This window comes from Onychostoma macrolepis, chromosome 07 (assembly GCF_012432095.1).
Source record: "Onychostoma macrolepis isolate SWU-2019 chromosome 07, ASM1243209v1, whole genome shotgun sequence".
NCBI lineage: Eukaryota > Metazoa > Chordata > Actinopteri > Cypriniformes > Cyprinidae > Onychostoma > Onychostoma macrolepis.
The window spans coordinates 35,717,815-35,729,634 of NC_081161.1; the positions used below are offsets into that span (position 1 = coordinate 35,717,815).

The 11,820-nt window shown below is 38.4% G+C and overlaps 1 protein-coding gene across 3 annotated transcripts; it reads right to left on the bottom strand.

The window, feature by feature from the left end:
* Positions 1-745: 745 nt before the first annotated feature.
* On the bottom strand, positions 746-11,576 carry tmem102 (transmembrane protein 102). Of its 3 annotated transcripts, none has more exons than XM_058782669.1 (3): positions 11,418-11,576; positions 10,469-10,683; positions 746-5,308 (listed from the first exon to the last, which is right to left on the bottom strand). In XM_058782669.1, the coding sequence occupies exons 2-3, from the start codon at positions 10,671-10,673 to the stop codon at positions 3,945-3,947; spliced, it is 1,569 nt and encodes a 522-aa protein (XP_058638652.1). In that variant the 5' UTR covers positions 10,674-10,683; positions 11,418-11,576; the 3' UTR covers positions 746-3,944. The 3 variants fall into 3 exon arrangements, with proteins under 3 accessions (XP_058638652.1, XP_058638650.1, XP_058638651.1); XM_058782667.1 differs by having other exon boundaries at positions 747-5,308; positions 11,409-11,573; XM_058782668.1 differs by lacking the exon at positions 11,418-11,576 and adding an exon at positions 10,951-11,324 and having other exon boundaries at positions 747-5,308.
* Positions 11,577-11,820: the final 244 nt, after the last annotated feature.

The window sequence follows — 11,820 nt, forward strand, 5'->3', positions numbered from 1 at the left end:
GTGTGTGTGTGGCGTGTCCAGTATGTGGGAAAATATGAGGCTGCAACTTCATGTTTCTCAGAAGTGTCTGAAGCTCTTCAGCATCGGCTTAACATCATTCATCCATCCATCCATCCATCCATCAACTACAGCCAAAGTGCCCTTCAGCCGCTGCTGTGCTTACGAGCTACAAGGCCTTAAATTATTAAACACTAGATAGCATATGTAATAAGATAAGAATAAGCCAAATTAATGCGCACTAAATAAATTTGTATCTCAGTATAACAATGTATAATCATTAGTCAATCTCAGAAATAATCAACCTCGAACATGCACACCTTGACTTGTGATCACAGGTCAGCTAACAGGAGTATGTGAGTCATGTGTGAGATTTTGCTACTTGAGGGTAAATGTCAAAATGAACCCAGTAGGACAGCAAAAGATGACCAAACCATATTACTAAAGAGACACAATGTCTTAATTCATCTAAAATGTTAAAGCAAGATAATTATGGTTGGGGTCAGTCTAGTTTATGCAATTTATTTTATATTAGGAACAGCACTGTGTTCCAAATGTCCACCAGTGAGCACATTTCTATATGGGCTCCTCTCCAATTTAATATTACAAAAATCAAATTATAATATTAGTGCTTATAACTTTAATGCCTTTTGCTTTAAAGACAGCAGCGCTCAAGCTGGCATGGACTCCACAAGTTTGTGCAAATCCATGTTATCTCAGCTTTATTCCAGACTTAACATGGTAAACACCACAAACTACATTTGAAAATTGTAGAAATTGTACAGAACCTTCTTTCTTCTGCATTTTATCTCATACCTTATATTTTCAAGCTTAAATGAAAAGAAAACAACAGATCTTCACTGTGGAGTCTTTTGGAATCCACTCTGCATACATTATGTACAAATACAGAATAATGTGTTGTGAGACCGAGCAGAGATATGGCAGTTACAGTGACATCTAGAATGGGTACAGCAAGAATGCTTGCAGTTCAAGCTAACACTTTGTAGTCAAACAGCATCCTCTGTTGGACCAACATTGTATTTCACATAGAGATTGCACCGAAACGTCAAGACTTTTTTTGGTAGGATTATTCTGCCTTTTAATTCTAAATCTTCAAATTGTGACGCACAAATGCACTTTGTTTTTAGGTGTGATACCTGCAAACTTAGGCTCCTAGCATGTTTTAGCCCAGCATACAGATAGTTTCCCCAGGAGAGCAAGACAAGTGACTAGTCACAGACACACAAAAACATTTGTTAGTACAAAATTATACATAATATAACATAGCAAGACATTTAACCTGACTGAAATTGGTCTTTAGTTAGAGTACAGATAATATCTTTGAGATCGGAGATGAGCAACATTTATAGATATTAAATATAAATAAACAGTACAAATTCTCATAGATGTAATGTTTTATTTCATGCTACGACCAGCATCATCACACATGATTACACAGAGGGCAATTTCCACCCACCCCAGCACAAAAAAAAAAAAGCCTTCTGAGGCACATAAGAGAAATGATATGAAATATATAAATATTTGGTACCATTTAAATATGCATTGTTCCATTTCAATTCAGGGAATTTAAGTTGATGACAAGATTAATTCAAGAGGTAAAATAAGTTGTTTACATTCATATTTTCTTTTCCGCTTGAGGGCAAAAAAACCTTTTGTACACAACAGCATGACACAAGGGATTTTGCTGTCAGATAATGAAACACTGGGACCACATCATTAAAAAGTTGGGAAGGAAAGTTATGTGCTTTGGCTTCCTTCAGATATTTCACCTGAAATGCGTCCGGAACATTTTATCATGCCCTGAGGCAGGAACATTAATTTTTTCCCCCAATGAATTAACTGTATAAAACGCTCTGGGTAATGATCACAGACATGGTAGGCCTTAATATCTCATTCATAGAGATGATTCGGTCTTGCATAGTACCACTATTCATTTGATATCAGGCATTGTGCTAAATAACGGTCAATATGCAGAAAAACATTTAAAATAGCATTACAAATATCGATTCAAGCATTTTACAATATTTAAACCCACTAAAGAGGCTTTTTAAGGTATACAGTGTCAAACCCTGACAATATACAACAGAGATACATCCGTTTTCCTTCATGACATTTAATCTAAGCAATCAGTCCTTTAAACTCTCTTTGGTGTCTTTTCCTTGGCATACAGCAGACATTATGTATAATAGCCTACCTGTACCATGTGCAACCCTACACAAACTCTCTTCAGTAGCACGTCTCCCGTCTCACATACTGGAATAAGAAATCCACTAGAAAAAGCCTACTCCTCGCCATTTTGCTGTCATTCAAAGGCAACACTGTTACTGATTGCTCTGTATTTGCGCAGCAGCCATGTCAGCAGCACACACGAATGGTCTGCCAACTCCCACAGGGCGCTAATGCGATTTATGCTGAATACACATGTAACATTGTTCTTTAATCCTTGAGCACAGTCAAAGAGGTAGAGATGGATCAAGAACAGCCAGAGATGGAGGCCGATGAAGAGGGAAGGATTTAGGAAGGAGACAAAGCAAAAATGAGTGCAGATGAGCACTGAGAGCAGATGTCTACAGTCCCAGGAGTCCCATTGGTTCGGTCTAATCTATCCAGTGGACGTCGCGTTTGACTTTCTTCATCCATCTCTGCCTCCCACAGCTACCAATGCAAATCTGCAAGAGCGAGATACTGTAGGACCCTTTCACAATCACAAAAAACACTGGGATGCATTCCTCTGTCTCTTTACACGTTCCTTCTATCCTTTCTCTAAACCTCTGTTGCCCGCTCTAGATCTGTCTCTCTATTATTCCAGTACATAGTGCTGGCAACCCTTTATCACCACAAAATCCCACTTTCCAAAGCATCTTCCATATTTTGTTTTATCACATATGCAACAATGATTGACAAAGAAAAGCCCTTAGAATAACACTAACACATACTGTTTATTCATGTGCAGATTAGAATCCAATCAGGAAGCAACAAGACAAAATCTGCATCAATCAGTGTTGTCAGTTTAACCTATGCCTAATCAACTAATTGAAAACAGTCTGAAACTTGATAGACCATCACCCACATCTCACTTAAGAATCTAAAAAAGTAAACAAAAAAATAGCGTCGAACAGCATGTGTTTCAAAAACATTATTTCTACAGGCTGTACAACAGCTTCTTATACATAAAGGACAAGGCCTAGATTTGCGAGTTATGCCTCATCTTTTTCTCGCTTTCTGCTTTTGTTGTTTTTGACTGTAGAACAGCTCAAGACTCACCAGTTGAAAGAAAAAAAAAAAAAAAAAAGTACCTGAGAAAGGGAGCAAGCAGGGTAACTGACAGGCTAAAGAAAGAGAAGATTATGTGATCAATAGTCGCAAACTTCTCCACACATACCAAAAAAAAAAAAAAAAAAAAAAATTACATTCGATTTCATCATAATGTACCTTGGCCTAGTTGGTTTTCCAGTTCTACTGCCCTCGGGATTTACTGTGGAACACAGCAGAAGATACTAGTTTCTTTTCTCAGTAGTATTGAGTAGCAAGCAAAAAAAAAAAAAAAAAAAAAAAACTTTTCGAACTCTAAAGAATATCATTGAATCAAGTCTACTTGATGTGCAGTCTGTCAATGGGGATTTCCTTAGGATGCGACTGAATTTCGATTTTATACGAGTCGCATTACTAAAATCTATCCTTCTTATGTTAATTTTGATCTCCCTGACATTGTGACACCTGTGAAACTCACACAATACCTCATTGGAGTGTCAAGCAACTTTGATTGTAGTCAGCCTAGTTGAGCCAAACAGAGGGAAGAAACCCCTCTGTGAAGACTCTTTTACTATTTGGTAATACAGTAGCACAGTGACATGACTATGTCTTCTAGAAGTTCTGTCGTATAGGGTTTCTGTACCCTGGGCAGTGTGTAAACCAGCTCAGTCCACTCAGTAGAACTTGTCGTCAATGCGGAAATGCGGGCGTGTAACGTCATCTGGGTTGAGGAAAACTGAAATAGACTTGCCAGGGTTTTCTGTCACCAGCTGTTGTAGTCGTTGTGCTAGCCGGTCATCCTGTGGTGATCCCGCACCATATCCATGGGTAGGTGATGATAACCCATGGCCATTGCTCGCAGCTACTGCGGCCTCACGTTTGAGCTGGCATGCCTGTTGTGCCTGCTCTAAAGCGGCTCTTAAGTGCTCTGCAGGATCGGAACGTAAATGTGCAAGTTTTCGTGCCACTAAAAGGGCGGCACTGTCCGTAAGGTGCTCGAGCATGTTGCACTGGGGGAGGAAGTAATTGGGACAGTTTTTGCCCAGAATGCAGTGAGCCAAGTCATCAAGTAGACCAAGGAACAGCCGTGCAGGAGTCTCATGATCTGGACAGCTAAGGTAGGTTGTAGGCAAGCGATCACAAGCCCAAAACATCAAGGTACGTAGGTGGTAGAGGCTAAGGCTGGTGCGAGGGCGAGCTAATAGTCTTGACAGTACAGCTTTAGCTGCTTGGAAGGCTTGTGCCATTGGGTAGGGCACACATTTCTTTAGCTGAACCTCACTGCGGGAGAAAGCAAGTCTCCATTCACGGTCAGGTCTGGTTGAGGGGCTGGCAGCTAGAGAACAGCAAGGAAGCAAGTAGAACCCGCTGATGGCCTCCTCCTCCGTTATTTTGCCATCCCAGAAATGGTTGGTCGTGAGCCAGCCCTGTGCGACAGCTGGCCAGCCACGAAACGACACCACTGGAAGCAAGTCGTAAAGGATACGGCTAGTTCCTGCAGTGAGAATCAGCGTTGTTAGTGGACCATTCCGCTCCACACGATCAGGAACAGGAATCCCTCTTTGAGGATTTCTCCGCAACTCTTCTACCGCCGTCCCAACTACACTCCAGAACCAATCGGCAACCAGCAACGGAGAGAAGTAACATCCATCTAATGATTGAGGAGGCTGCAGGGATGGGATTGAGCCTCGTACTGCTTCAGTTTCTTCCTCCTCATCTTCCACATCTTTATTCTCTCCATTTTTCTCATCTTGACAGCAGATACTCCAACGAGTCAGCATTGTAGGATCACAGAGGCGCAGGCTCAGCCAAGAATGGCATGGTGGGGAATGCCGCATGTCCAGAGTCACAGGCTGATTTCGGTCATGCAGTTTAAGAGCAGGCACCAGTAGAGTGAAGTCCAAATCAAAGTCAACACCTTTGGCGTAGTCACCTAGGTCCTCTGGGTTAAGGTCAAGAACACCTTCCCTGGCTCCACCTGATAGCAGCAGGTATTCATTGGCAACCGGCAATCGCTTGTCTACCTTCTGCACCAGGCCTGTGGAGATGAAGAATATTCATGACAAAAAGAGGTAATGTCACCTGTCTTTAAAGAGACAAATGGAAGGGTGGGTAGACATTGAATGGGAAGGACTGAGGATACGTTATCACTTTTCTGAACAAATTGAAAAGAATAATTAACCCAAAAATATTGTTATCAGCTACTCACCCTCATGCTGTTCCAAACCTGTGTGAGTTTCATACTTCTGTTGAACACAAAGGAGGATATTTTGAAGAATGCTGGTTACCAAACAGTTGACAGTAGCCATTGACTTTCATGGAATTAAATGGCTATCAATATTCTTCAAAACATCATCTTTTGTGTTTAACTGAAGAATCTCACAAAGGTTTGGAACAACTTAACGGTGAGTAATTTTTGATTATGCAATCCCTTTAAGCTCAAAATGCTGAGAAATTCTGAAAAATAAAAGTCCATTTGTTAGTGGATTATAATGTCTATTAGGTTCTTCTTGTGACCAACTGCCAAAAAAAAAGAAAATATTTCCTTACATTATTACTCCTAAGGAAAGTACACCAAGAATAATCTTCACCCTACTAATGAGGAAAAGCATCACCTGGCCAAACTTCCTGTTTGTGTCTTGCTAAACGGCCAGAGGTGAGACGAAGGGCAGAAACAGTCTAATGTGCAGCCCTATGGCACACAACTGATTAGGATGCAGGACTCAATTTAAAGAAAGTTCCTGGTGTTTAGATACATTTCATACTTTTAAATCTATAAGAATTAAGCCTTTACAGCAAACATGGGAGATCATTTTTGCAGAAACCCACTCCCAACAGCTTTTATTGGATGAACCATGTCAGAGCAAGAAAGATCACTTATCAGGAGTCATAAATTATATCACCAGAAAAACACCTTTCAAAATACAGTCTTGAAGCACAAATAAATATAAAATATGCAGTAAGTGTTAAATAATTGGTTTCTGAAGTAAGGAATAAAAGCAGATAAAAAGAAGGGAGGGAAATGGAGGAAGATGATGCTTTTCCTATAAGACAGAAATCTCCCTAAACCTCTTCTCAGTCTAAATCAGATAATTCCAGCTCATTCAAAGTGAAATATATAAATTAATAGTCTCCCTCAATTCTGTTTTGCAATTCAAGCAGTTGCTTTTTTTTTTCCAGATGTGACCCAGCTTTTTAATTTCTTTAAATTGAACATTTAAAATCTTCAGTGCAATCTTTTTAATGAAAATGAACGTCTTGCCTTTTAATATATTATGTAGGCAGAAACTGGTCAACACATTTCTTTAGGATTATTTACCACACACTCATTTTATTTCATTTCAATCCACTGTAATTAAAAGGATAATTTTACAATTACTGAATACTGTTAGCATAGCTGCCATATGGATGTGTTACTTAATAGTGCTTTAATGACCCATAATCTGAAGACAATCATTCACTAGGGAAATAAGTAAAAAATGTCTTGCTGGGGGTGTTAAAATCATGCCATCTAACACAAGCAGCAACGGCTTTACTAATTGCCAGTTTATTTATTCAAATGAATTCATTAAGTTCATTAGTCCCTAAGGCAAAAGCCATTAGTACCAGGTGCATTTCACTCATCACTCCCTCATATGGTCACCATTACTGACCACTTGAAAACAAAAACAAAATAATGCCTTCAATAAGAAACATCACTCTCCATGACAGATGTCAAAGGGAAGCTGCTTAGCATACACGCTTCCTAGTCATATACCAGTGGCCAGCATGCACTGCTGTCGAAGCCTGATTTATACACAGGCCTACAAGAGTTTGAACTCATTCACCTCTACAGGACATTTGTGACGTTTCCAAGTTAAATAACTACAACATTATGCTACATAATCTGTCTGTCTAAGAATACATGATACAGTCACATACACAATGCAACTATAGCTTGATAATCTTAGACTAAAGGGTTTACATGACATTTTAAAAAGACTAATTATTGTTCTCGTTTGTCTGAAGTCGAACACATAAAGGCCATGTAAAAAAGTCTGTTTGATTCTGACAGCAGCACAAATCTTTAAAAAGATACACTGCCGTTCAAAAGTTTGGGATCAGTAAGATTTAGAATGTTTTTTTTTTTTTTTTTAAAGACGTTTCTTATGCTCATCAAGGCTGTATCTATTTGGTCAAAAATATAGAAAAAAAATAAATTGTGTGAAATATTACTGCAATTTAAACTAGCAGTTTTCTATTTTAATATAATTTATTCCTGTGAAGCAAAGCTGAATTTTCAGCATCATTATTCCAGTCTTCAGTGGCACATGATGCTTCAGAAATCATTCTAATATGCTGGAAACAGTTGCGCTGCTTAATATTTTTTGGGACCTGTGATACTTTTTTTTTTTTTTTTTTTTAAGGATTTTGATAAATAAGTTCAAAAGAACAGTGTTTATTCAAAACAGAAATTGTGTGTTACAATATACACTACTATTTAAAAGTTTGGAGTCAAAAAAGTGATAGTAAAGACAAAAGATTTCTATTTTGAATAAATGCTTTCTTTAACCGTTTATTCAAAGAAAAATGTATCACAGTTTCCAAAAAACATTAAGCATTTTCAACACTGATTAAAAAAAAAAAAAAAAAAAAAACTCAGCATATTAAAATGATTTCTGAAGAATCATGTTACACTGAAGACTGGAGTAATGGCTGATGAAAATTTTTCAAATTGCAATATTTCACAATATTACTGTTTTTCAGTATTTTTGATGAACTGAACAGCCTTGAGCATAAGCATAAAAAGTGTTTGTAATGTTTGTAAATGAAGAGCTATCCCTTTAAGACCTTTTTTTTTTTTTTTTTTTAATTCCTTCATTTAACATTTTCCCAGATAAATAGCACATTAAGACTTCAATTTGGTCTGAAACCTAGCAGAAACCAACATGACTACACACAAAGAACAATACATGTTTTAATTTGAAAATTGTTGATGGTGTTTGTTGCAGGGACTCAGTGACCTTCACTCCAGGACAACGAAGTTGAGTGCTTTTTGTTTTTCTACAATAACAATGATCCCTTTTGCCCTTTACATTTTTAACACTGTTCCGATTTAATTAGTTCCTCTGGGAGGAATACGTTTGCAGGATTGTACTGAGTCTAGAGAGACTGGCATGCAGAAGGTATGTTAATGTTTGCAGGTCATGGAGGTGTGAAAACAGAAATCATGATGATTGCTAAAGGAAGCAAACATCAATGCCAATTTAAATCAAGGCATGAATCTATTCGGGTCTTCTGAAATGAATCAACACCTAAACCCTGATGGACAGGTAAGGGTCATCAAAGGTAGATCATTTTTTTATTCATATGTAATGAGGCAGAATATTCCAAATGAATGCTAAGGAGCACCCTGCCTAGTATAAAAATAAAAAGCTGTCTACCCATCACTCTCAGTAGGTGTGTGATGGATGTTGCTTTGAAAATGTCTGCATATTTTTAGAGAGCGAGAGATGGAAACAGCGAGCAAGAAAAATAAGTAGGCTTTTGGCTGAACATCAAGGGGTTAAATCCGAGAGAAAAAAGGCAAATGAAAGCAACAGGAGGCAGACAAAAAAGAAACATAAAAAGTTACACTGGCAGGATTTTAGAAAAAAAAAATCCAACCATGTCAGTAAATAAAGGTCCAAAAGTAAACCAAAGTACTGGAAGATACACAGGTAACAATGCAACATGCGAAACAAAACCAGAAAAGAGCTAGAGGCTGAAACTTTTCCTACGGAGGAGAGTGGAAGGTTAAAAAATAAATAACAGGTGAGGGAGGAAAAAACAGAAAGAGAGAGAAAAAGAGAAACCGTCACCTCATCCAGCATTTGACAGGATTATGTGAAGCAGCTCCAGTCGTGTTTTTAGAGAACAATGCAGTTCTACAAATCTGTCTCTCCCTCACAGGGCAGGGCAGAGCAAGTGATTAGAAAAGGGTGCTGGGGGAGATCTGGTGGGATGTACTGAGGAAAAAAAACAAGGGGAACTAGAGACATCTGCTGGACAAACAGCTTGGGCCAAGCTTTGAATCAGAGGCCTGGATAAATAAAGCTCATAATGAAAACGTCCCTAAAAAAAAAAAAAAATTGAATTTCTTAGAAGAAGCTATCCAATTTATAAAACAGTTACCATTATATACAGATAGATAAAATATAGTTTACTGAACTATCACTGAATCAATGATGAACTGAGAGCGTTTCTTGCATTATCAACACGGTTGTCCTGTTTTAAGGCAGGTTAACACCAAGGACGATAACTATAAACACAATGAGAGTTCAACAAATTGTTCTCAATATTAAAGAATAGCAGAGTCCACACCACAGCTATAAAGATAAAGGCACAGAGAAACAATATTGCTGGAATCATTTTCAGAACAAATTTTTATTTTTTAAAAAGGAGCACTCCACTATTTTTGAAAATAGGCTCATTTTCCAACTCCCCAAGAGTTAAACAGTTGAGTTTTACCGTTTCGAATACATTCAGCCGATCTCCGGGTCTGGCGGTAGCACTTTTAACTGCAGCTGAGCATAGCTCATTGAATCTGATTAGACCGTTAGCATCTCGCTAAAAATGACCAAAGAGTTGAATAGATGATCGGCTGAATGGATTAGAAAACGGTAAAACTCAACTGTTTAACTCTTGGGGAGTTGGAAAATGAGCCCATTTTCAAAAATAGTGGGGTGTTCCTTTAAACATTGACACCTAATCAGAATCCATCCTGCTATAACGAGCTCGGGAATTTAAAGCAGCAGACGAGCATGTGCTGAGAATAAACAGACAATATTGTTTGCTGGTGTGGACGCTAATATCGTTCTTTGTAGTTAATGTTCTTGGTGTTAACGGGGCTTTGCTGCTTTGACAATCTGTATTGTAAAAAACACATACACACATATACATACATATATATATATATATATAAAATTAAATAAAGGTGACAGTATAAAAACACATACATAGCCTACACACTAATTTGACATTTTTGAAAAATCCCTTGGTCCTGAAGTTCACTATGCTTAAATGTATAACATGGTGGTTTCATTTTGCTAACTTTTAACCAAACAAGATACAGCAGTAATTTGGAGGACAGAATAAACACATAAAAAACAATGTTGTAAACACTGTGCATGGGTTTCACATTATATATGTATATGTGTGTTCAGTACGATATTCTCACCCAGCATATTAAAGATGAAGTCTTTGGCCGTGTGCACCTCGAGTGCGGTCTGGTCTCCAAACTCCCCCTGTTCCAGCTGCACCAGCTCCTGCACCTGAGCCGACAGCTGCTCCAGAGTCGTGCCCGAGCGGAAGTCCACCTCGGACACCCGCTTCACCGTCGCAGCCGGTGCACGCGGGGCCACGGCACTCATGAGCGTCTCCATTGAGCATTACCTGAGAGAAACCACATCAATATTACCAAACTGTAACAAAATCATCTGACTTATAATTATGAATATCAACGACTCGTTATAAACGTATGCATTTTGTTTATTAAATCTTAGTCTTAGAATAAAGGCTTTTTACTTTGCTAACTATGCGAGTGTCTAGATGTGGATTATTATTATTTTTTTTTGTATTTTGCAATAGGATCCACTTTTCATTTTTGACATTTTAATGATTAGTCTTAATTATTTATTACTTGTATTAAACATTTCTCACCATTAAATGATAAACACACCAAACTGCTGATGCAGAAACAAAACAGTAACGTTACCACTAATTACCCAACTCAAACTCAGATTCATTTTTAATACCACCTAAATAGTTAAACGCGGGTTAGTTATTCATAGCAGCTGAAGCGGAATGTGGGTCAGTGGGCAGATTAATCAGCTAATTAGCCAGCTAATGTCTCTCTAGCGAAACAACTGATCCACTTGGCAGGTCATTATTATAAACATAGCGACACCTCTGAAATATGTCATCTAAGCAAGAATTCCTCATGACATGTGCTGTATGAGAGGGAATAGATTGTTTTCTTGTTATAAACGAGCATGAGATGCGTGAAGATCAAGCAGCCCAAATGAGCCGCCTAGCAGGTGTGGAGCGAGCTAACGTGCTAACCAGCTAAACACCTCTAGATTCAGCGATGACTTTCGTTGTTTATAGTTTACACACACCCTGTTTACCGCTGGCTCGGTGCGCTCTGCCTTAGACCCCGGGTTGTTTGTTGTGATTTCTTTTCTGAAACAGGATTTCAGCTCGCGTCATTTCCAACAGGTCCCCCTGCGCGCACCTTCCCACTGGCACTACTACTCCCGGAAATCACGGACCTCCACCGAGGATCTTGGGATTAGTAGTACTTTTTTTAACGGGACGCAAATGTATCCAGGCCATCAGCTTTAGGTGCGATTATACGAAAGAGTAAACTATGTGCACTGATTTATGTCTCACAACAGTCATTCGCAGTTGTTGGTCAATTCTATTCTGTTAAACGCGATTTAAATTCTGCGTTTTTCCCCTCTTCTGTTATAAATCTATTATATTATTTATATTATATTATATTATACTATATTATTATTTGGTTTGATT

Coding starts and splice junctions, on each gene's coding strand:
- tmem102 (XM_058782669.1), bottom strand. CDS start 10,673: ATGGAGACGCTCATGAGTGCCGTGGCCCCGCGTGCACCGGCTGCGACG. Junction 5,309..10,468: donor CTTCATCTTTAATATGCTGG/GTGAGAATATCG, acceptor TCATCTCCACAG/GCCTGGTGCAGAAGGTAGAC.